The 26,097-nt window shown below is 45.8% G+C and overlaps 1 protein-coding gene across 1 annotated transcript in view; it reads left to right on the forward strand.

Moving 5' to 3' along the window:
• The first annotated feature begins 6,285 nt into the window (after positions 1-6,285).
• UBE2QL1 (ubiquitin conjugating enzyme E2 QL1) overlaps positions 6,286-26,097 on the forward strand; it is a 35,796-nt gene continuing 15,984 nt past the window's right edge. The window contains exon 1 of the mRNA XM_081917900.1: positions 6,286-8,066. Within this exon, the coding sequence (XP_081774026.1) occupies positions 7,245-8,066 (822 nt within the window). The 5' untranslated portion in view covers positions 6,286-7,244. The remainder of the gene's footprint in view (positions 8,067-26,097) is intronic.

The raw sequence follows: 26,097 nt of genomic DNA on the forward strand, positions 1-26,097 counted from the left end.
TGGGTCATTACCAGGCTGGCCTCACTATTCCAGCAATGTGTTGGATCCAGGAATTAGGAAGCAGTCCCAGGTGATTTCTTGAACATGGGATTTGTATTCTAACATGCTAAATTCAGTGTCCAGCATCCAGGAATCAGAAGCAGGGTCCAGGCAGCTCACAAACTCACAACAATATTATAGATGGCATTTTTAAAAGAATAGCAATGTAAGCGTAAGAAAGATCGCGCCCCAAAGGAATGTACCATCTCAAATGTGTCAAAGAGGTGACAACAGGAGGACAGCATAGCCAGGAAGAAAGATGAGAGTCAAGTGTAATAGGCTGGAGATTTGTCAGTGTAAATGCACACACTTCAGACTATGTTTCATCTGAAGGTGAGGAACATGTCAAAGGGTTGATGAAAAGCATGACTTTGGAGAGATTTAGAGGAAGCAAGAGAGATGGTGGTTCTAGTAACATGTATGGATTTATTGATTGAAGGCAATCTCCTTTTGAACACTTGGAAGAACAGTACACCTTAACATAGCTTTCTCCTCAATGTTCCACCCTCCCTCCTTATCACTCGTTGGCTCAGTTTGTATCATAGCTGTCAACCGTCCCTTATTTGGCGGGAAACTGCCTTATCCCAGCGCCGTTTCCCACTGCTGTCCCGGATTGATGATGTCCCTTAAATTTCCCAGGTTTCAAAGGAAGCAGCTCCTCTCCCTCCCTCCCTGCCGTCGAGGGAGGAGGGAGACTCCAACTGTGTTGCTTGGCTGCGTTGCTCACCCAATAAGGAGTCTAAGAATGACTTGGGGTGGAGCTTGCATGCCTTATGCCGATCAAATCGGCTGCGTTGCCTGGGGACTCGCCTTTGCTCAGCGCTTCCCAGTGGAGAGGTGACGGTGGTTTTCCTTGCTGCATCCCTTCTGCCGGGTTGCTGCGCTGTGGGAACCACCGTTTGAGGCTTCGTTTGGCTGCAGGTTGACTAAAATCCCTTATTTTGGCTGCTGATCCCTTATTTTCTGTAATTTGACAGCTATGGCTTGGATGCATGAGCTTTGACCCCAGGGTTCTAGTTGGGTGTCACCTGTTGACCAACTGAATACCACCAGAAACAGTTCAAAACACAGGAAAAACCAGTAGAGTATGTTAAGGGAACAGAAGACTCTTTCCTCCAGACTGTAGCCTGCAAGGTGTCTTGGTGAAGCCTGGTAGGAGACAGAGCAGGAGAGCAGGACCATGGAGCTGGTTAAATCAGATTAGCTGCAGAGCATTCAAGAGCACCAAGCTAGGTTGTCCTCAGTCTGGACACAGAGGTCTAGCTCCAAGGGCCTTCTGGCAGTTCCCTCACTGCGAAAAGTGAGGTTACAGGGAACCAGGCAGAGGGCCTTCGAAGCAGGGGCGCCCACCCTGTGGAACACCCTCCCATCAGATATCAAGGAAATAAACAACAGAAGACATCTGAAGGTAGCCCTGTTTAGGGAAGTTTTTAAAGTTTGAAGTTTCATTCTGTTTTTAGTGTTCTGTTGGGAGCCACTCAGAGTGGCTGGGGAAACCCAGCCAGATGGGTGGGGTTGTTGTTGTTTAGTCGTTTAGTCGTGTCCGACTCCTCGTGACCCCCATGGACCAGAGCACGCCAGGCACTCCTGTCTTCCACTGCCTCCCGCAGTCTGGTCAGACTCATGTTAGTAGCTTCGAGAACACTGTCCAACCATCTCATCCTCTGTCGTCCCCTTCTCCTTGTGCCCTCCATCTTTCCCAACATCAGGGTCTTTTCCAGGGTGTCTTCTCTTCTCATGAGGTGGCCAAAGTATTGGAGCCTCAGCTTCAGGATCTGTCCTTCCACTGAGCACTCAGGGCTAATTTCCTTAAGAATGGAGAGGTTTGATCTTCTTGCAGTCCATGGGACTCTCAAGAGTCTCCTCCAGCACCATAATTCAAAAGCATCAATTCTTCGGCGATCAGCCTTCTTTATGGTCCAGCTCTCACTTCCATACATCACTACCGGATGGGTGGGGTATAAATAATAAAATTATTATTATTATTATAATTATTATTATTATTATTATTATCTTGGAAGGCTAAGTAGTTCTGCTGTCAGGCTGGTGTTTCCAGCTCTGGTCCCTCCAAGGAAACTGTTGGTGTTTCAAAAAGCTGCGCTCTTGCCCTATTCCTCAGGCACCAGCAGAGCTGTGGAGTCTCCAGCTCAAGAGTGCTAGGATCTCTTGAGGAGGTGTTCTCAGAGTCAGAAGAGGTGCAGGCAACCACCATGAGCAATGGAAGAGAAGGCAGCAGTCATGGGCAGCAGTCAGAAAAGAGTCAGAAGCCACGAACCAAAAGTCCAGATTGAAGAGTGATCAAGATCCGAGGGCAAGCCAGAAGGTGGGACTTGGGAACAAGGACTGAAGGCCAGCCAGAAAAACAAGACACACCAGAAGTCAGGTAGACATCATTGCTCAAGAAAAGTTCCATTGAAAACAGCAAAGGCAAATTTTACCTTTGTACAATCTATGCTCACACAGCCCTCTCTACCCTCCATCCTGGAAAACAAGAGGTTAAAGGCCACATTCCAGCCAAGCACTTGGAATGGAATCCAGGCCACTGAGGGGTGTGCCCTAAAAAGAGGAGGCGTGGCCTGTGGAGAGGGCCTACTGTGTATAAAACAATATTGTTTCCTTAGAAATAATAGGCAAAAATTGTGGGTCGTCTTATACATGGATACCAGAGGCGGAACGGGCGACTGGTGGCAATAGCCAGCAGGAGATTGTCAGCAGCGATTGGCGTGTGATTGGTTGCAGCGATTGGCATGCAATTGGCTGTGGCTGTGTACATTCCTATGACTGGTGGCCGCGGTAATGCGTGCGATTTGCATTGGCGGGCAGCCTGTAGAAAAGCCCCAGAAAAGCTTTTCAGACAAGCTCAACATCTCTGGGCAATCTCCCCCCCCAAAAAAAAAATAGGGGTCGTCTTATACTGCTGCAGTCCCAAAAAATAGGGGTCGTCTTATACATGGAAAAATACGGTACAGTGGTACCTCGGATTACATACGCTTCAGGTTACAGACTCCGCTAACCCAGAAATAGTACCTCGGGTTAAGAACTTTGCTTCAGGATGAGAACAGAAATTGTGCTCCGGCGGCACGGCAGCAGCGGGAGGCCCCATTAGCTAAAGTGGTGCTTCAGGTTAAGAACAGTTTCAGCTTAAGAACGGACCTCCGGAACAAATTAAGTACTTAACCTGAGGTACCACTGTATTGTTGGGACGCGGGTGGCGCTGTGGGTAAAAGCCTCAGCGCCTAGGACTTGCCAATCGAAAGGTCGCGGTTCGAATCCCCGCGGCGGGGTGCGCTCCCGTTGCTCGGTCCCAGCGCCTGCCAACCTAGCAGTTCGAAAGCACCTCCGGGTGCAAGTAGATAAATAGGGACCGCTTACCAGCGGGAAGGTAAACGGTGTTCCGTGTGCTGCGCTGGTGCTGGCTCGCCAGAGCAGCTTCGTCACGCTGGCCACGTGACCCGGAAGTGTCTGCGGACAGCGCTGGCTCCCGGCCTATAGAGTGAGATGAGTGCACAACCCTAGAGTCTGTCAAGACTGGCCCGTACCTTTACCTTTACCACTGTATTACTTTTCTTATTGTGCACTTTCTACCAAACCAGGGAGTAACAAGTCACAGGTTCTAGGAACCCGAAGATTCTGTATCTCACTGTCATTATTATCATCCACAGAACTCATAGATGATTTTGTATTCCTTCTTCATGTCCTTCAACTACAATGGTTCAGTCCTTAGTTATGAATATTCATGACTCTAATAACTTAAAACATGGGTTCTTAACCTATGGTCCATGAGTGGCTGGGGGCACAAAACAGGGACCTTCTTTTCTTTTCTTTTCTTTTTACCCCAATGCAATACAACTAGTTGTATGCCAAATCCTGTATGAATGTGTTCATGTAGATTTCCCCCCATAGGAAGTGCACGAAACGTACAGAAAGACCTGGAAACTTGCAGGCCAGTTCAGTCCTTGTTTACTTGGAAGTAAGTCTCACTTTGTGCTATGGGACATTTACAGATGAGAGCGCCTACTACTGCAACATCAGTCTTTAAGTAAGTGTTCTTGCTTAATATGTTTGCATAAGTAGATAGAAAGAGCCAAAAAGACTGTCTCTAAGCAGACACAATTCTACAGTGCAAAAAAAGCATGTGGGTTATGGTTTAATGGTGTAATAAAGGCTCCATGGGACGCGGGTGGCGCTGTGGGTTAAACCACAGAGTTTAGGACTTGCCGATCAGAAGGTCAGCGGTTCGGTCCCTGCTCATGCCAACCTAGCAGTTCGAAAGCACGTCAAAGTGCAAGTAGATAAATAGGTACCACTCCGACGGGAAGGTAAACGGCGTTTCCGTGCGCTGCTCTGGTTCACCAGAAGCGGCTTCGTCATGCTGGCCACATGACCCGGAAGCTGTACGCCGTCTCCCTCGGCCAATAAAGCGAGATGAGCGCCGCAACCCGAGAGTCGGCCACGACTGGACCTAATGGTCAGGGGTCCCTTTACCTTTACTTTTAAAGGCTCCATTTAGTTGCAAGCCAATATGTCTTAATTGTATGTGGCCATGGGCTACTCTACATGCCTGTTCAAGAAATATATGAATGCCCGAATGGTATAGTTGATTTACATCAGTTATTTAAGTTGGCTTAATTTAAATCACCATGTATTGTGTTTCAGCTGAGTTCAGGTGTTTACGATTGCTCTGCAGTGGATACCGGTAATTGCACATCATCACTTGGCGCACTGGTCACATAGGTGAGTTGGCCATAAAATGCACATTTGATCCACTCACATGCTCTTTGTGCCACACGCAAATGCTACTGAGATGTGCTTGTCACATGACAGCGGCCCTGGATCCATCCCATGGGGCAGCTGCAACGTTTAAGGGCTTATAACCGGGTGGTGAGGACGAAATGTGAGGGTTGCTGCTGATACAAAATGGGCACTGCGGGGTAAAATGTGGCCCCCATGTTGGTGCTGTTACACCACCTGACGCAGGGCAAATGACAGAAAACGAATTTATATTTTCCAGTCAATGTAAGATTGCATTACATTACACTGTGTTGTAGGTTATTCGTGAAAATGTTTTCCAGGTCCAGGTCTGACAGCTTAATTTTTTTTTCTTTTTTGCACTGGTGCAGCTGCAGAAAACCCAAATTGCTGTATGCTCCGATTCAGCAGTAAATAGCAGGTTTTCCTGGGGAGAAACAGACAGTGCTCTGAGACAGGCCTGGAAAGCCCAGACCTTGTGCCTATAATGTGTGGAGCAAAAATGTGGCTGAGCCCTAAGTTACTACAGATCCTGACTGATCCCTCCGTGAAATTATTTCTCCCAGTAATCACAAGGAAGAAAACTGAAGCTCTTACACTGTACTATACTATACTTCTGTAAAGCGCTTTGTGAATTGACGGCACTATATCAAGAAGCAAAACAGCCTCCTCCTCAGATATATAGGATAGAGGATAGTCTCTTGTGCAAAAACCACGAGTCCTCTGGCACCTTAAAAGCCAACATTTATTGCCACATAAAACTTTTGCTACAAGGAAAGCCTTTAAGGTGCCACAGGGCTCTTGGTTGCCTCTACACAAATATATAGCTACACGCGAGGAATGGAAAATAGGTGGCAGAAAAAAAGAATCCCCTTTTCTTTGTAGTGCCAAGAAGCAGCCCAATAAAAACCCGGTATCTTTTTCCTTCCCTAGCCCACAACCAAGGACGTCTACTCTCCTTACGCATGTGAACATTTATCTTGTGGTTTTTTTGTAGGCTCAGACACACACAGCCCATTAATGCGTCTTGCATTTCTCCTCCCCGCCCCGTCCTTGCTGGAATCAACCTTGGTCTGAAAGGCATGCTTTTAAATCTTATTTCTTAAACGAAACAAAAACAAAAAAACTGTTGCAGGTCTACGGATTTCTTCGCCTCCCGCCTCCCTCCCCCCGACAGCGTGTGAACAGGTCTCTTGTTCACACGCACCTGCAATTATCCTGAATTATACTATGGCGAGGGGGAGGCGGGGGGTGCTGGAGGGTGGAGGAGGCTTGCTGCAAAAGAAGCAGCCATCGCTCCTCCATCCTCCAAGAACCACATAATTCCAGTTTCTCCCCCCCCCCATCCCCATTCTCCTTTCCCCCTCCAACCAGTAGGGACCCAGGTTACCACCACGTGAGCATCTGCCCGGCCCGGCCCTCCTCTTCTTGCGCATACAGAATAGTAGGCGGGCTTTAACCGGGTTTTTTTTCCTCTGCCTCCCTCTCCGCCTCTCCCCCCCCCCCCGCAATGTCAGATCCGCTGCAGAGTCGCGGGGCAGCCTGCAAGGCAGAAGGAGGCGCCGCGCGCAGCTGACGGGGGCTCCCCAAAAGCTTGCAGCCTCGAGGAGGCGAGCCAAAGGTCAGCGCCCTCGCTTCGCGGGGGTGGGGGGGGGGGTCGCCTTGGCTGGCGAGGGGGCAGCCGTCTCCATCTTCTCCCCCACCGGTGCGCACGGACGGCTTCGCTCCAGTATTAGCCTCGCCTGCGCCGGATCCCCGGCTGGAGAAAAGCGGAGGGTTCCTGCTTGCAAAGCAGCCGGGGGGAAAAACGGGTGCCTTAGGAGAGGAAAGTCAGACGGTGGGTAGGGATTCATTGCAAAATAAACGCATGCGGCAGAGCCACCATCTCACCACGCTGTGGGGGTGAAAAACTGGGTGAAAGAAGACACCCCCCCCCTCCCCAAAGAGCAAGCCCGGCTGGATCCCATTGTGTGTGTGTGCGCGCGCGCGCGTGGTTTAGTCGATCGGAGCTGAAGGTTATTGTGGAAGGAAGCGGCCTCCTGCAGCAGCAGCAGCGGCGTGTCGTCGGGAGTGGGCGGAGGGAGCCGGGGTGGCGGCGCTTTCCAAGGTGGGATTCCATGGCTCTGGCGGCGGAGCTCTGGTGACCCGGGGAGAAGCGGCTCGACTGCGGCAATGCTGCCAGCAGCAGCACCGACGGCTCTGCTGAGAGGAGGCGCCTGAGCAGCTGCGGCGAGGGCAGGCGGCAGGATCCGGCCACATCCACCCTTCCCCCGCTGCCTTTTCTGTTTCCCCCCGCCTCCCCACTCCACAAACCTCTGCCCACCGTTTGCGCTCTGCTCGCCACCCGAGGGGAGGCCAGGCGTGCGCGGCTTGGCTCGCCTAGCTCGGGCAGGTAGCGGGTCTCCGCGTCCTCCTTTTGCCCTCCGACGACGCCCGCGGCCAAAGCCCTTGGGAGCATGGCTACCTTGCTGCGGAAAATCGGGCTCATCCGGATCCACAACAGGGACACCGAGGACCCCAAGCATCACCATCACCACCACCGTCGCGGCAGCATTCAGCAAGGCTCCTCGCTGCGGGGCAAAAGCAACCAGAAGAATAAGCAGCAGCAGCTGCAAGGCACGCCGGCCAGCGGCTGCGGGAGCCCCGGCAAGGAGAGCTGCAGCAGCAGCCGAGGCAGCAGCCCCGCGCGCAACAAGCCCAAGAAGGTGCTGGAAGTGGCCAAGCAGCAGCAACAGGCGAGCCCCGACGGCGCGCCAGAGAAAGCGCAGCAGCAGCAGCAGCGCGACGCCAAGGAGGCTGGCTCGGGCAAGGACCCGGCGTCGGGGGGCAGTGTTGGGCGCTCCAGCACCCCGGCTTTGGTGCCGCCGTCGCTGGTGCCAGCCAGCCGGCAGGCGCACTGCACGCAAGTGCGCACCCGACGGCTGATGAAGGAGCTGCAGGACATCGCGCGCTTGAGCGACCGCTTCATCTCGGTGGAGCTGGTGGACGAGAGCCTCTTCGACTGGAACGTCAAGCTGCACCAGGTGGACAAGGACTCGGTGCTGTGGCAGGACATGAAGGAGACCAACACCGAGTACATCTTGCTCAACCTCACCTTCCCGGACAACTTCCCCTTCGCGCCGCCCTTCATGAGGGTGCTCAGCCCACGTCTGGAGAACGGCTACGTCCTGGACGGCGGCGCCATCTGCATGGAGCTCCTCACCCCCCGGGGCTGGTCCAGCGCCTACACCGTCGAGGCCGTCATGCGCCAGTTTGCCGCCAGCCTTGTCAAAGGGCAGGTAAGGAAGGAAGGGGCTCCTGGTGGGGGGGAGTCTGGGGGGGCTCTCTAGGCCGAGAAGCAGTGGGTCCTGGCCCACTGAGAGTCCTTGGGTGGCACCCAGCCTGGCTGTGGTTGAAACACCCCTGAACCTCTCCCCCTGCTAATATTTGGCCAGCTGGCTCCCTCTGTGCCTCTGGTCCCTTTCTCTCGCTGAGCCTTGGCGTTGAAGGGGGTTTTCTGGAGCAAAGGCCTAGGCTTGGCTCAAATCCATCTCCTCCTGCGCTGCCATTTTGCTGCACTGCATTAGCCACGTGGCTGAATACCAAACCACACATGATGTGGGCGATCTGCGACTTCCCAACTTTCCCCTCTTAAATATTAAAGGAGGCGTAAGGCGCTAAAAAATTGGTCAGAGGAGCACCACTTATCCGAGTCCCTCATGTCTTGTTTGGTTGTTTCTTCTTAAAAATCACAACTATCCCATGCCGTGTGCCTTCTCCAAGAGATCTCTTACAAAAGCGGTAGCCAATGCTCTTCAGATGTTGGATTTCCAACACCCAGCAGCCCTTTGGTCCCAGAGTTTTAGTCCTGCAACACCTGGAGAGCAGCAGATTGGTTATTTCATACTTATAGTGTCTCAAGAGGATGTTGGAGTGCACCTCTGGGATGATGCTCAGTTGTGCCCCAGCATCCTCTCCTGCAATACTGGCGAGGAGACTGGGATGCCCATCTTGGGCCACACACTGCTTCAAGAGCACTTACAAAAAATATTTCCGGACCTCAAACAAACCCTGCCCATCCCACTCCCTAAAAGGGTGTGTAGAAAACCTTTTGCCAAACTCTAGCGCTGTTGGGGGGGGAGGGGCAGGCAGGCATCCTAACCTCTTTCTCAAAGATGGGGGAGGTGGTTCTGGTCCCCAAATCTTTGTGTAAATGGAAGAGGATGACTGCTCTGTAGTATTCAGTGGGCTGAGTAGGAGAGATTCGTATTCTAAGAGGCTCTGTAGAATCCAGCGGTCAGCAACCCAACACGGTGTAAGCGACCCTTTGCAGGCCACAGAAGGTGCCCAGGAGTGCCCCACAAAAGGTGACTTTGGGGAGCAGACATGCAAAGCCAAGATTTATAAAATTCAGAATTATCTGGAGAGAGTGAGTAAATCTAAGTAATTCTCCCTCTCCCAGAACTGGAACTTTTGAGTCATCCAGTGACAAATTGACTGGCAGAAGAATTTTGTCATATAGAACAGTAACGTAGGCAGTCCCTTGCTACAAAGATGACACGATGGCAACTACGGTACATCTGTTGGCTAAAAAGAGAAATATAGCACATTGATGGAGACCAAGTGTGCCAGTGACTAAGAGTCAGATTCTGGGAGCAATTAATTCCAGGACTGGCTGGTCAAGTGCTCACACAAATGGAGGCACAGTGTGTTCTTTGCTCTGATCCAGAAAAGCATTTTTGATGTTTTAAAGCGGTCTCACGGCCTGACACAGCTATCTATATTGTGGTGCTGCGTGGAGATGTGATGTTATGAAAGCTTCAAAGGAGAGCCTCTGCAGCCCCGCTTAAGATTATACGGATATGTGAGACAAAGCAAGGAGCACCACAGTTCTTGTGTATAATAAACCCCAATCTGTTGAGGTGTCTGCTGAAATGAATGGGTATCAACTGAAGCCTAAGCTAGATAAAGCTACCATCTTGCCAGATCTAAGCTGCCTCCCCAATCCAGCCTTCTGGCTCTTTGTAATCTTGACTAAATATGTAGGAGACCCCCTTTATATCTATTTGTCTCCCTGTCTATGTATAATCCCATATATGTTTCATATATGTGCAACCCAATCCTATGCATATGCATTTGGATGCGTTTAGTGGGATTTACACCCAAGTAAGCAGGGATAGGATTGCAACCAAAGTCAGATATACGGTCTTCAAAACAGAGACAGCAACAATTCCTCTGCTCTGTTGTTTCATGAAAAATGTTTTTGGGATGTGGTGGGAAGGGATTTTGGTAAGAAAACCCACTCACTCATTTATTTCTTTTTTTAAAAAAGTTGCTGTAATAGGTGTACCTGCCTTGGCTAGCTCCCTATGAATGGCCTCAAGATCTTAATGTGCTTTGTATCCCTTCCTCCCCTAAAAACGTGCGCTGTGTGTGGTCACAGACCAATGCAAAATTTGTATTGCTTTAAAATGTTTTTCTGTCGTCGTATGTCATCCTGATGTTCTGCGAGACGGCGGTATATAAATCCGTCTATAAATATATTTTTTTATTAATCGCTCTGTCATAAATTAAATTTGGTATTGACTAATGGTTACAAACCCATATTTCCAAGTTATGGTTTTAAACAACTGCTTATTGCAATGCACTTATGCAGGTTGTAGATCCTTCTTGTGCCTCCTCCTGCTTTCCAAACATCAGTATCACTAAGCAAGGCAGAGAGGACAATGCCCATTGGAACATCCTTAGGTGTTTGGGTTGCAGTCTGGTGGGAAGTTCTGTGCAACCCCACTGAAATGAAGGCATTGTGCAGATCTTGTTCACTTCGGTGGGCTTTGAGCATGATAGTATCCTGCTGGATTGCACCTTTCATTTTTTCTTTTTAATAGCTCCAGCATAGGCATTGGATGTGTTCCTCTTCAGTGTTAACCTCCAAAGACTCCCCCCACCCCCAAATGCAGAATGTACATATACATAGATAAATTAAAACAGGTTTGAAAACTAAGTAAAAAAATCAACACACACACACACCCCCAAATTTTTTTTTTTAAAAAATAATAGCTTGGTTGAAGTTAACTCTGAATACCAGCATGTTAAACCAATACATGGTTTAACATGCTGGAATAACATGTATTGGTTTAACATGCTGGTATTCAGAGTTAACTTCAACCAAGCTATTATTTTCAGCCTCCTAGAACTGAATTGTGTGTGTGTGTGTGTGTGTGTGTGTGTGTGTGTATGGGGGTTATCTGAACAAGTCATACTCCAGAGTAAACCCATTGAAAGCAATGGAACACGAGTCCATTTATTTCAATGGGTCTTCTCCGTTTGACTTAGTCAGATGTCACCCACTGAGTTAAATACCGGTTCTCCATGTGGACCATGGGGAAAATATGTTTTGAGGATAGAAATGACATAATTGTGGCACGATAGGACATATACTGTATTCTTAGGATGGGTTTGAGACAGGTGGCCTTGGCTTCGCCAGTTATCACAGATATTGGAATCCAGCTCTTGGTTCCAAGAGATGCCATCCCATATATTACTAAGGGCAGAGTATGTCCCCCTGGGTGATCTTGTATAATCCTATTTTTTTACTAGCTGAGCTTTTCAGTTTGCTTCATTCTCGAATTATGAATCCTTGTTTAGAAGTTTTAAGGGCAGTCTTGAGGACTAAGTGGCTGTTATAACTGAAGAGGTTATGTAAGGTTTGGGCTTTATATATCCACTTCATTTCTTTGGAATATCTATATCTCACCTTTTGAGTGAATTACAGTATCCTCAAGCTGGCTTACAACAGACTGCAGCAGTGCACACCTGTGTGAACACTCAGCCCAAGCTCACACAACCCAACATCAGCCCTTAGTTCCCCAGTCAACTGATGGGGCCAGAGTGTGCTTCCTTCGCCTCTGCAGTTCCAAGGCAACTGGCAGGCAAGGGCTGAAGAATCTCACTTCACATGCTTCTTCTGTGATGGATGGATGGGAGCAAGTTGGTGCCCACCCCTTGCCGTGATGTTCTTCTAGAAGGCAGGGCGTGAAAACATTCAGTGGCCCAGTCCTTTGGCCAATGTCAGACACCAGAGGGTGCTTCTTTTCAGTGCTGGAATCTCAGGGCACTTGGACCTGTGTACAGTGGTACCTTGGGTTACATACGCTTCAGGTTACATACGCTTCAGGTTACAGACGCCACTAACCCAGAACTAGTACCTCAGGTTAAGAACTTTGCTTCAGGATGAGAACAGAAATCGTGCTCTGGCTGCGCGGCGGCAGCAGGAGGCCCCATTAGCTAAAGTGGTGCTTCAGGTTAAGAACAGTTTCAGGTTAAGAACGGACCTCCGGAACGAATTAAGTACTTAACCCGAGGTACCACTGTATTCTTTAATGTACAAAAATGTCCCATGGAAGTCAAGGGAGATTACATGCAGAGGATTGTACTGATTAAGTTGCTCAATATATTCAGTTTTACTAAAATGACTTTAAATGTTGAACAACCTTTTCACATTTATAACAGGCCATTGAGCATGCTGCGTGATTGACTTCTATTTAACATTCCTAATGCACTGCTGCTTAACACACATAAGGAACATTTATCCATTTAATAGGCAGGTTTATTTACATGTAACATTTCCCAAAATTCATAAAAATACCAAGTTTGTTTATTCAGCTATAGATGAACACGTCAATACATAATAGTATACTTTGTAGATAGTCTACATGCTCTCTTTGGATATAACCTATTTTAGTAATTATATTAACTGGTTGGTATGTATCATTGCTTAGGAAAGGTATGACATACCAGTGGGATGGGAAATTTGATTTAAATTAATGATTTAAATTGTAGGGTGTGTGTTTTTTAACTCAACAAGAGAAAGGCCAATATAAATCATTGGTTTAATTCAAGTTTCTCATTATACTTCAAACCTTCCCTAAACAATTACCCTCAATTCTAATGAACCCACCTTGCCTTCTTAAACTATCAGCAGCCCTTCTAAGTTAAATGTCCTCCAAAAGACAATGAAATTGTCTGTGCCATTAGGCTCAAAGCAGTTTTCAGTGAGAAAACATTTTTTTGCCCTGTGAAGAATGCACAAAATGGACATTTTGGATATCAGCTTGATGGACACTTCATTTTATTATACACAGGGAATGAGGAAACCAGTTTGATCTGCTTTTGCCCTGCTTTACCAGAAAGCCATGAGGAAACCAAATATTATATAGATGCAATTTCAGGGGAAATCCATGGTTTCGTGACATTGGCCATAATTATTTCTGCCAATACTATCTTCCTTCTCAGCTTTCCCCTCTGCTCCCCAAAAACCTCCTTGTAATTGTACGGCGATTTTCTCCTGGAAATACTTCTCGTAAATATCTGTCCATTTGGGGATTAGAAGATGAGGAGAGGTGGTTGCACGTTTAATTAAACCATATTGCTTCATGTTTCAGGGCTAGATCATGGAGCCTCTTTCCCATCCATTAGTCATAGGATCCTTTTTGCCGCTGATATGAGTAATTCATGTTACTTCAAGCCTAATGAGAACAATTGTCAGCGCTGGGTCTTTTTTGCATTCTTGCAATTAAAGTAACAGGCTTTTACTTAATTGCTTTATGTGACTCAGTCATGTCTTCTAGAAAGGCGCGTAGGATCGTGTTGTACTGAGCAAGCTTTTGAGTTCCCTAGAACACTTCAACAGATTAGTTGTCAGGAAAGCCTACTACGGATGGGTGGGGCAGGTCCCCATTTAGTGCTGATCCAAAAACGAAATGTGGGAGGCAGACGATTCAATTAGGCTCAATTAGCTGCCGCAGTGAAGAGGAGGACCAGGTCCAGAGGTTCCTGCCTTGACATGTGTGCCCATATACGAAGTCACCATCAACTATTCTAATGCAGTCAAGCTGCACCATTTTAAACTTAAACACTGAGACGAATAATTATTTCAACATTTTTTTCCTGAACGCAGTCTATTGCTTCAACCCCTCCTTATCACATGAGTGTCTGTGTGAGAGAGAAAGTGTGTGCTCGCGAATAAGAAATACAGAGCTGTGATATAATTGCTACAGAGAAATACATTTTTAAATTGCAATCCTAAATATACTTTGTAGGGAGTAAGCCTCACTTAGTATTGAGGAACTCCTAATTATTCACAATGCACTGTTTTCACTGGAATTCTATAATTTTAATTCTATAATCTAGAATATTAATTCCTATACTTGTTATTAAAAAAGTATATGATGCTCCTGTGTTGTTGAAGAGCAAAGGGGAAATGCAGAGGTGAATATTTGTCAACAGTTTCATAATGCTTTTTTGTAATTAAAAATGTGAAGGCAATCGCAAAGGGAAAATGAGAGAGGAGTATTAATAGTAGAGTGTTGTCAATGTCTGTTTGATAATCTGAGCAACTGCTGTCCAGTAGCAGTCGGATTCAGCCCCATGTAATACGAGTTGCATTATATAACCTGGATGATTCTGTTGCATAAGGCAGATGGTACGGAAGCTCTGGCTAGGAGGAACACTTGAGATTCCTGGTCCTGTTTGCAGAGCTAGTCTTTCTTAACACTTAGTTTAAGAAGGGCACTTGCACTGAGAGAGAACCTATTTCCATCTGTTGGGAAATGCAATCATTGAATTTGTGAAACTCTTAACTGGCATTATACCCATTGTGTAGCACTTGGTAAGATTCCCAGTGTTTCATCAGAAGAGCTTCTGTCAGTTTAATCAGGCAATGTTAAGATAGTGCTTTAAATGGAAATAAGAGCCCTGTTGGATCAGACGGGGACTTCCTCTGGTTTCCAACAATGCATTGCAGGAGATTGAACTAAATGGCCCTTGTGGGCCCTTCCAACTCCTCCATGATTCTGTGAATGGCCCCAAATTGATCTCCCCTGGGCAGCCTGTAGAAGGAGCAGCAGGAGCAAAGCACATGTTATTGGATCACTACAATTATTGGGATTAGTAGTATATTCCTTAGTGGTGCCTATCTTACCATGTGGAAAAGGTCTAGCAAAAAAGCGCCTGAGCTCCAAAAACTTGTTTACGTAGCATTAACTATTATTTAAGGGACGCGGGTGGCACTGTGGGTTAAACCACAGAGACTAGGACTTGCCGATCAGAAGGTCGGCGGTTCGAATCCCCGCGACGGGGTGAGCTTGCTCGGTCCCTGCTCCTGCCCACCTAGCAGTTCGAAAGCACGTCAAAGTGCAAGTAGATAAATAGGTACCGCTCCAGCGGGAAGGTAAACCGTGTTTCCGTGTACTGCTCTGGCTCGCCAGAAGTGGCTTAGTCATGCTGGCCACATGACCTGGAAGCTGTCTGCGGACAAACGCCACCTCCCTCGGCCTGAAAAGCGAGATGAGCGCCGCAACCCCGACCAGAGTCGGTCACAACTGGACCTAATGGTCAGGGGTCCCTTTACCTTTATCTTTAACTATTATTTATGTCAGTAATAAGACACAGGAGATGTAGGGTTGTTTCCAGCTAAGTTCTACTCAGAGACCCATTGAAAATATTGAGCCCAAGTTAGTTGTGTTCATTAACATAGATAGGCCTACTCAGAGTAGGATTAGCTTTGGCCGCAACCCTGAGGGGCAATTCCATGCTCCCTGGAAAGGCAGCTGAGGGGCCATAAGTTCCTTTAACTTCCTCTTCCACCAGGGCGGGGAGAGTGAGGTTGCTCCCAGAGGCCTTCCTGATGCACAGAGGGAAATTCTGCCACAGACCGATGCATATTAACTCTATAATGACAAATAAAATGCAGCAGCTCCGCAGGGACTCCCACAAAAACTTGAGCAAGAAAGTGTGCTGAAAAACCCATCCTCATTGGTGCCCAACTGCACCTGAGAAGGGAAGCATAGAAACATAGACTTGTAGGGTAGGAAGGGAATTTGAGGGTCATCAAGTCCAAACCTCTTTCAACACACGGTCCTCCATTCTATTTGAAACAGTAGAAAGCCCTGCATAGCTTTGCAAGTGTGCTAGTGATTTTATTGCTGCACCACTTGGAGGGCCAGGGAATTCCATAATCGGAGCACCACTACTGAGAATGCAGGTAGATGCTGCACAGTCAAGAAGGCCTTTCCCTAAGATCTCAAAATATGTCTTAGAAAGCCCTGCTGTGATCCATCTTTCACTTCATGTCATGATTCTGATGTTGGCTGTGAATCATCAGACTAATGAGATGGGACCGTGGATTTGAAAACGTGTTTCAGGGAACCTTGGAAGCTCGTTGAGGCTCTTCAGTGAGGAAACTCACCAGTCGAAGACAGCTTGGCCATAATTATCTTCTCTTCCCACAGAATGTGCAGTGGGAAGAGAAAGTACCTTCAGATCTGTTCTAGGCCATGCTCTCAATTGACATGGGTCAACAGTGAAACCCTATGGATCTGGCCATTAGGGAGAAACACAGAGAACTGTCTTACATATGACTCAGACCATTGATTGACCTAACTCAGGCCTTCAGGCAGAGGTCGTTCCCAGCCCTACCTAGTGATGCCAGAGACTTAACCTCCACTGAGCTTTGGCCTTTCCCTAAAGACAGACATTGGTTGGTGAACCACCAACCTTTTGGTTTACAGTCACGCATGCTAACCAGTTATACCCAGTTGCTTCCCTTTATGAACTGAATGTGATCCTTGGAATGTGATCCTTGGAATTTTTAAAACAAAAAAAAATTCTTTCCAGTAGCACCTTAAAGACCAACTAAGTTAGTTCTTGGTATGAGCTTTCATGTGCATGCACACTTCTTCAGATACACTGAAACAGAAGTTTCCAGACTCTTCTATATAGTGAGAAGGTGGGGAGGGGTATTACTCAGAAGGGTGGTGGGAATGGGTGATTGGCAGATAGCTGTGATGAGCCTGTTAACGACTCTTAACGACTGCAATAGGTCTTACAGGAAAAAGCAAGGGGTGAGAAGGTGAAAAATGGCTTTGTCATGTATAATGAGATAAGAATCCAAGGTCTTTGTTCAGACCAGGTCTCTCCATGGTTTTAAGTTTGGTGATAAGTTGCAATTCAGCAGCTTCTCTTTCCAGTCTATTTCTGAAATTCCTTTGTAGTAAAACAGCTACTTTGAGATCTTGTATAGAATGTCCTGGGAGATTGAAGTGTTCTCCTACTGGTTTCTCTGTCTTGTGATTCCTGATGTCCGATTTATGTCCGTTTATTCTTTGGCGTAAGGTCTGGCCTGTTTGTCCAGCTCTCTATATTGGACAAACAGGTTCCCTGAAGGTAGAAAACTTTAGACTAAGACATGCTTACCAGAAAATGGTTTGTGGACACAAACCATTACAAAACATGGCGTCCTGCCGGGGCTGTGGTGCTATTGAATGGTTGTGGATCAAGGCTGTGGGCATATTTGGGCAGGCCTGTGGGCACACTTGGACTTTTGAGTGAGGGGCATGGACAACACCCTTCTGGTCACTCCTCTCCCCCAGACCCACCTCCACTCCCAAGAGACAGAAAGAGAGAAAGTACATGCACATACAATTTGCATTTCCAAGGAATCTGGGTAAAAACTGGATCCAGTGCAGTTAACTGAGCCTTGTTAAACACAAAGAGCTGAAAGGTAGAAGTGTTTCCCCCAACTGTATGTACTTTTCAGTTCAAAGAGTACTGAGAAAAGGGTAACCACTCTTACCGCAGGATGACTAGGGGGCAGTGAGGCACTCAGAGGTTTTGTGGGTGCCAGGGGAACACCTCAAGTGGACCTCACATAGGCACTGTGTCGGTGACCCCTAAGCTGCAATCTCCAAACCACTGTCCATTATTCCTAAACTCGTTTTTGGAAAGTGATGCTTTTAAATTATGTGCTCTGAACATGAAAACACGGGCCATGCAGATGTGGCGAGCCTATTAAGAACACAAGAAGTGCCCTGCTGAATTGGGGCAAAGCTGCCTAGTTCAGCATCTTGTTTCCTCATCACTTAGGATTCAGGCGCATGCTAACGCTCATCTTGGAGGTAAAAAGGTTAAGGTAAAGGTACCCCTGACCATTAGGTCCAGTCATGGACAACTCTGGGGTTGCGTGCTCATCTCGCTTTATAGGACAAGGGAGCCGGCATTTGTCCATAGACAGCTTCCAGATCATGTGGCCAGCATGACTAAGCCGCTTCTGGCGAACCAGAGCAGCGCACGGAAACACTGTTTACCTTCCCGCCGGAGCGGTACCTATTTATCTACTTGCATTTTAATGTGCTTTCGAACTGCTAGGTTGGCAGGAGCTGGGACTGAGCAACAGGAGCTCACCCAGTCGCGGGGATTTGAACCACCGACCTTCCGATCGGCAAGCCCTAGGCTCTGTGGTTTAACCCACAGTGCCACCCGCGCAAACAGGACTGATAGCCAATTATAGCCTTTCCCCCTGTGAATTTGTCCCTTTTAGAGCCTCCTAACCTGATGATTAAGAGATGCGGGTGGCGCTGTGGATTAAACCACAGAGCCTAGGACTTGCCGATCAGAAGATCGGCGGTTCGAATCCCCACAACGGGGTGAGCTCCCGTTGTTCGGTCCCTGCTCCTGCCAACCTAGCAGTTCGAAAGCACGTCAAAGTGCAAGTAGATAAATAGGTACCACTCTGGCAGGAAGGTAAATGCCGTTTCCGTGCACTGCTCTGGTTCACCAGAAGCAGCTTAGTCATGCTGGCCACATGACCCGGAAGCTGTACTCCGGCTCCCTTGGCCAATAAAGTGAGATGAGCGCCACAACCCCAGAGTCAGTCATGACTGGACCTAATGGTCAGGGGTCCCCTTACCTTTAACTTGGTTATTGTGATGAGTGACCCTACTTTATAGGTCTTCTATTTATTTTTGCCGATTCATTGATGCATGTGGAACAAGGGGTTCCTAATTTACTCCCACCATTGTCCATAAATTCAAAACCTAACTGCCATATATTTATGTTATCCTATTTCCTAAAGCCTTCATCTACAATCCTGTAGCTGTGGTATTTTAGACATGGCCTAAAACCAGATAGGCACACTTTTATAAGTAAAAGTATATAAAAATGAAAAGGGAATTATTTATTTATCAGAAACTATAAATGTAAAATAAGGCAAATTCAGCTGGGTCCTATTTCTTACTTACGTTTGCTAAAATGAGGTTACAGGGTCTTCAAGTGACAGTTACAGAAGTTTGGGTATGGCTGCCTAGTAAAGTGTAGCTCCTAACCCATTTAATTGATATTCCACTTTCCCCTGTAAATCTCGCCACCGGGCACAGTAGACTTTAGCCGATTTCCTCTGAGCCAGACTTGCAGACAGTTCTCACTCTGGTCAGCTACAGAAGCTCCTTGCTGAATCCCTCTCACTTGCTTAATGCCTTTATATGGCCTCGCTGCCAAGTCTTCGGCATAAGCCAGTGATTCAGCTCTATTGAGACAGACTATACTTCCTTCATATAATTTTTATTAAATTTTCTGTTTTACCATTTCAAATAAACATTTCACATACTTTAAAATATCAGTGACTTCCCTTCTTCTCTTTCCATGGTTCATTTTGCATATCTTGCATCCATGCATATTTTACAAAAACTATTCCAATCGCTTTTCCATTATTACATCCGTCAAAAATTATTTACACTGTTGAATTGATTTTAATCCTGCCAGCGTTTTCAGCTGTACACAGTTATTTTCCATATACTCAATAAACATTTTTCAGTCTTCTTTAAATGTTTGTTCTTCTTGATCTCTTTTCCTATATGTTAAGTCTGAAAGTTGTGTATATTCTGTCAACTTAAGTTGCCAATCTTCTTTAGTTGGCACCTCGCTCACTTTCCCTTTTCGGGCCAACAAAACATGGGCCGCAGTTTTTGCATACATAAATAGCCTTTTCTGACACCTGGGAATTTCGGTCTAAATTATCCCCAAAGGAAAGGACTCGGGGGGGGGGGGGAGTAATTTGAAACATTTTTTTTTTCAATTCATTATAAATCATTTCCCAATGAGACAAACTAAATTTTCAGTTTTCTCTAGGCTCTTAATAGTCCCTTGCCTGTCTACCACCTGCTTCTGCCTCCTCTCTCAGCTTGTTCTTCTTGGCTACCTCATTCTTCTGTCTTCTTTTTTCTTGTCTTCCTCATTCCTGTCTTCTTTCTCCCTGCCCCACCCACTTGCAAGACTAGAAGAATAGCTTCATTTATTTTGCAGCCGGCCTGTCCTTCAGCCAATCAGATTTGAGTGGAATCCAACCTCATCCAATCACTTTTCCTGTCGAATGAGTGATCAAGAATTTCTACCCATTTTTTTTAAAAAAAAGATACTTATTAAAGTTTTACAGACAGAAAAAAGTTACAGAAGAAAAAAAGAAAAATTAAAAACAAATCATTCTTTTCATGCCTTATATTTCATTTACTTATTTCCCTGACCTCCTCACACCTCCCTTTTTTGTATTCCAGTTCACATGGTTAATTCAGCAAATCCTTACCCTCTTTGTTTTTATCTTAATTCTATATCTTAACATATTATAGCTTTATATTTTCATCCATTATCAATCCATTTTTACATGTTCTTATTAACCTTGTTGCTAAGGCTGCTTCATTTCAATCCGACATCATTTTAACATTCATTAATTTTACAATGTTTCTGCAAATAGTCTTTGAATTTCTTCCAATCTTCTTCCACCAACTCTTCTCCCTGGTCTCGGATTCTGCCAGTCATTTCCGCCAGTTCCATATAGTCTATCACTTTCATCTGCCATTCTTCCAGGGTGGGTAGATCTTGTGTCTTCCAATACTTTGCGATGAGTATTCTTGCTGCTGTTGTAGCATACATAAAGAAAGTTCTATCCTTCTTTGGCACCAATTGGCCGACCATGCCCAGGAGAAAGGCCTCTGGTTTCTTCAAGAAGGTATATTTAAATACCTTTTTCAATTCATTATAGATAATCTCCCAGAAAGTCTTAATCCTTGGGCACGTCCACCAAAGGTGAAAGAATGTACCTTCCTTTTCTTTACATTTCCAACACTTATTATCGGGCAAATGATATATTTTTGCAAGCTTGACTGGTGTCATGTACCCATTAAGCCCATCAGAAGTGTGGTTTTACAGTTCTGTCCCATAGTATTTAAAAGAACCCAGTTTCTCCTCAGACCAGACTTTTGTAACTTAAATAGCAGCTGAATATCAACCACCTTTTTATTTGGGGGGGGGGAATGTAGCCTACGTTTACTTTATAATGGGGTGTTTGAATGAGATTGGCATCAGTGCCTGAACAGACAAGCACTCTTACCTAGAAATACTTTTTCCACTTTAATCTCCCAAATGATTCCTATCAGGTGAAAAGCCATTGAAACATTTTCAGCATCTGCAAGTCAAGAAAATGCTGCTGAGAATTTTTGGATAAAGTGATGCATATCTCTGGGGCTCGGGAAAGGATTTAAGACATTCATCCAGCCTATCCAAACAACTCTTAAGAGTTTATATTTCGTATCTCTCAATTGAAAAGTCAGTCACATTTCCAGCACATTCTGGTGTGATTAACACAGAAGAACCCAGAATGGGACTTTGTGGATAGGAGCTGAATTAATTCCCAGTGGTTGGAGCTATAAAGGGGCAGAGAGCAAATTAAACCAGCACTGTCTGCAAGTACTCCCTTTCCCCTTTTTTCCCTACAAGTGAATAATAATAATAATAATAATAATAATAATAATAATAATAATAATAATATTTATACCCCGCCCATCTGGCCGGGTTTCCCCAGCCACTCTGGGTGGCTTCCAACAAAATATTAAAAGACAATAGTGCGTCAAACATTGAAAGCTTCCCTAAACAGGGCTGCCATCAGATGTCTTCTAAAAGTCTGGTGGCAGTTGTTCTCCCATCTGGTGGGAGAGCGTTTCACAGGGTGGGCGCCACTACCGAGAAGGCCCTCTGCCTGGTTCCCTGCAGTTTGGCTTATCGCAGTGAGGGAACCGCCAGAAGGCCCTCGGCGCTGGACCTCAGTGTCCGGGCTGAACAATGGGGGTGGAGATGCTCCTTCAGATATACTGGACCGAGGCCATTTAGGGCTTTAAAGGTCAGCACCAACACTTTGAATTGTGCTCGGAAATGTACTGAGAGCCAATGTAGGTCTTTCAAGACCGGTGTTATGTGGTCTCGGCAGCTGCTCCCAGTCACCAGTCTAACTGCCGCATTCTGGATTAGTTGTAGTTTCCGGTTCACCCCACGTAGAGCGCATTGCAATAGTCCAAGCGAGAGATAACCAGAGCATGCACCACTCTGGCGAGACAGTCTGTGGGCAGATAGGGTCTCATCCTGCGTACCAGATGGAGCTGGTAAACAGCTGCCCTGGACACAGAATTGACCTGCACCTCCATGGACAGCTGTGAGTCCAAAATGACTCCCAGGCTGCGCACCTGGTCCTTCAGGGGCAGTGTTACCCCATTCAGGACCAGGGAGTCCTCCACACCTGCCCACCTCCTATCCCCCCAAAACAGTACTTCAGTCTTGTCACGATTCAACCTCAATCTGTTAGCCGCCATCCATCGTCCAGCCTTTCCCCTCAGACTATGTGTGTCTCTACCTTCACTGACCACAATCCTCCAGTGGGGTGCAATGCGCCCTCTTGTAGATATGCAAGTATTGCCTACCCACAGACACCATCCATCATAAAAATGACGGCCATTTCCACCTATTTAACTGCCACTAAAGGGGCCACTCGGTGATTTCAGTGAGGTATACCTCAGTCTACCCCAGGGGTCACCCATCCCTTGGGAGCCAGTGGGCACAGTCTGAATCTCTAGAAAGTGTCAGGAGTGCCAGTCACAAAATGGCTCTTGTGGGGCATAACACAACATGGCGGCTGCAAAGGCTGGGCCAGTGACAACAGGAATTGAGCAGGAAGAACATACCGTCTCTCATGCATTGCAAATTTTGAGGGGATCCTTTACTGAGGCCTATTATGGGTGCCATATGAGGTACTGCCAAGTATTATATGCTGGTGCCTGTAGGCTCTATATTTGTGTCCCCTGTTTTTTTTTTTTTTAAAGATATTTATTAAAGTTTTCAAGAAATTATATAGAGTAAAAACAAAAAAAGAAAAAAAAACAGAAAAAGCAATAAGACAAACATACATACAAAACGAATACAATAACAAGTATAATTTCAATCCCTTATATTCATATAACTTACTTTCCCGACCTCCTCATACCTCCCCTCTCTGTATTCCAATCTCTAATTAAGTCAATTCAGCAAATCCTTCCCCTAATTTCTGTTTAATTTTTGATCTTTCTTATCTTAATTACATAATCATTACAGCTAAAAACCCCTTAATTTCTAAATCAACATCGTTCTAACATTCAATAATCTTGCAATGTTTCTTAAGATAGTCCTTAAATTTCTTCCAATCTTCTTCCGCCGTCTCTTTTCCCTGGTCTCGGATTCTGCCGGTCATTTTTGCTAGTCCCATATAGTCTATAACCTTCATCTGCCATTCTTCCACGGTGGGTAAATCTTGTGTCTTCCAATACTTTGCGATAAGTATTCTTGCTGCTGTTGTAGCATACATAAAAAATGTTCTATCCTTCTATAACACCAATTGGCCTACCATACCCAGGGAATATATATATATATATATATATATTTGTGTCCCCTGATCTAGCCTATGAAAGGAAGAAGAATGAACAAAGAGAGAATTCACCAGTAGGTGTGTTTTATCACCATAGATAGCTCTGCAGTAGATCATGAGACTCTTAATCTCAAGGGCTGGAGCCCCATATTGGGCAAATTATTCTTTCATTACTGGGGGGTTGGACTAGATGACTCTCGTGATGCCACCCAGCTCTACAATTCTCTGATTCTGTTATTCTCAGAACAGGATTAATGGCAATAGAAAATCAGATTTGTGATGAAAATTTGCAGCAAGTACCGAGCATGATCCTACTAAAGAACTCTTTTTTTAAAAAATATAATTTTTATTAGTTTTTTTTAACATATCATTTTCAACAGTAATTAAACATACTTTTACATCTTATTCAAATTTTTGACTTCCATCAACCCTGTCTGAAAATTTTCCAATCTAATGTCTCAGCATGCATTTCTTATCTTCCCTATTATATTTTAAACTCATAACCAATATCTTCTTTCTTTTTCTACTTTGTAACACTTCGTATATTTCTCCTTACAAAACTTCTTGTACTCCTAGCATAATTTGTTGATTACAGTTGCTCTTCAAATAATTCATATACTTCTTCCAATCTTCTGTAAATCTCTGGTCCCACAGGTTTCGAATCCTTCCTGTCATTTGTCCAATTCTGCATAGTCCATTAATTTCGTCTGCCATTCTTCTTTCGTCGGAATTTCTTCTTGTTTCCATTTCTGGGCTAACAATACTCTTGCCGCAGTTGTTGCACATCAAAACAATTTAAAATCTTGCCTATTAATGTCCTGACCTATAATTCCAAGTAAAAATGCTTCTGGTTTTTTAAAAAAATGTATATTTCAACATCTTTTTCATCTCATTATATATCATTTCCCAGAAGTTCTTTACTTTTTTACATTCCCACCACATATGATAAAATGTTCCTTCTTTTTCTTTACATTTCCAACATTTATTATTTGTCTTCTACATTTTAGCTAATTTCACACTATCTATACATCATTTTCATCATATTCTCTTTCAAAGCATTACAGGCTGTAAATTTTATCCTTTCATTCCACAACCTTTCCCATTCTTCCTACCAAAGAACTCTTAACTTAGCTTTATTCACACGCATGTGCTCAATGTCCCTCTCACCAATACCGTTTAGACATCCAAGATTTAAAGTTTGCTAGATGGTTCACATTCCTTGCAAGTACTTTTGTTGCTGCTATTTAACAGGGGGAAGTGGTTATGGAACTTAGGGCTGATTCACACGTCTCTGGGTTCTGTGATTTCTTCCATTTGTTCCATGATTTCTGGGCACGGCTCCAAGAGGTTTTTCTTCCGTCCCTCCGCTTTTCCCGGGAAAACTCCGCTGTTTGCTGTTGAATCTGAACAAACGTCAGTCCGCAGAAAACCCAATTGATGTTTGCTCCGATTCAGAAGTAAACGGAAGTTGTGAATGAGCCTTTACTTTGCCACATACCGTATTTTTCACCCTATAGGGCGCACTTTTTCCCCTCCAGAAATGAAGGGGAAATGTGTGTGCGTCCTATGGGGCGAATGCAGGCTTTCGCTGAAGCCTGTAGAGCAAGAGGGGTCGGTGCGCACCGACCCCTCTCGCTCTCCAGGCTTCAGGAGATCCGCAGCGCCAGCCCCACAAGGTCGGGGACAGCGGGGAGGCGGAACGCCGCCATCCCACTGTCTTCCGATGTGGTTTGGAGGCTTCTCCCCGGCACTAGCCCCGCAAGCTCTGGGGACAGCTAGGAGGCGCAGCGCGTCTTCCCGCTGTCCCCGGACCTGGTCTGCAGGCGGGCGGCGGGGAGAAGAGCACTTCTCCCCGCTGCCGGCCCCACAAGCGCCTGGGGGGGAAATAATTTTTTCCCCCTTTATTTCCCCCCCCAAAAAAACTTGGTGCGTCCTATGGGCCGGTGCGTCCTATGGGGCGAAAAATACGTACATAAATAATGTAAGTTGAGAGTATTACAAATGGGAACTGTTAAAGTGGGGACAGGTTTTTTCTTTATATTGCAAACTAGGAGGCTGTATCATACAACCTTAAGGTTTTTGGAATTCATGGTTGTAATAAATCCATTGCTCTGCAATCAGCAAGACTTATTTGTGGGATGCGAAGCACAGGAGCAGTCAATTATAACATTCCTAGAGTGTACATTTTTGGACATGGGGAGGGATGTTTGTCCAGCCAGCAGGTAAAGTTCCTGCTTCCCTCTGGGCTGGGACAGACTTCCTCTGCATGTGACTAGAGGTGGGTGTGGCCTCACCTGTGCAGGTAATGATAAAAGCACAGGGCAGGGGCAGCCATCCCTCTCGTGCCTCCCTGCCATCTTCATCTTCGAACAAGCAACATCTCTCCTGAGTGAAAGATGCCCTCTTGGCTCCCAGCCAAGAGAGGAGAAAAGGACTATCTTCTTATAAGATAGAATCCAAATGTGTATTACTTCACTAAGCTTAAGTCTGCCTTCTGGGATCTGATTGTGAGTAAGAGTAACAGAATGTGAGTAAACTCTTTTTATACTTTTGTAAAGGACTGTATCGTGTCTTCTATTTAAAAGGGGAAATTACCAGAGTGATTATTATAGAGGCTTAAGCGAGCCTGAGCAAACGCTGCCGTTGCAAACTTAAAATAAAGGGGAATGTTTTACTCTGCTGATATTTTGGGAACTTGTTAACACAAGTTGGATAAGGATATAATCTCACAATATATCCTCTCCTGCACCCCTGGACATCCCCACATTATTTAC

The sequence above is a fragment of the Podarcis melisellensis genome (genome assembly GCF_964234715.1).
Source record: "Podarcis melisellensis genome assembly, chromosome: 7".
Taxonomy (NCBI): Eukaryota; Metazoa; Chordata; class Lepidosauria; order Squamata; family Lacertidae; genus Podarcis; species Podarcis melisellensis.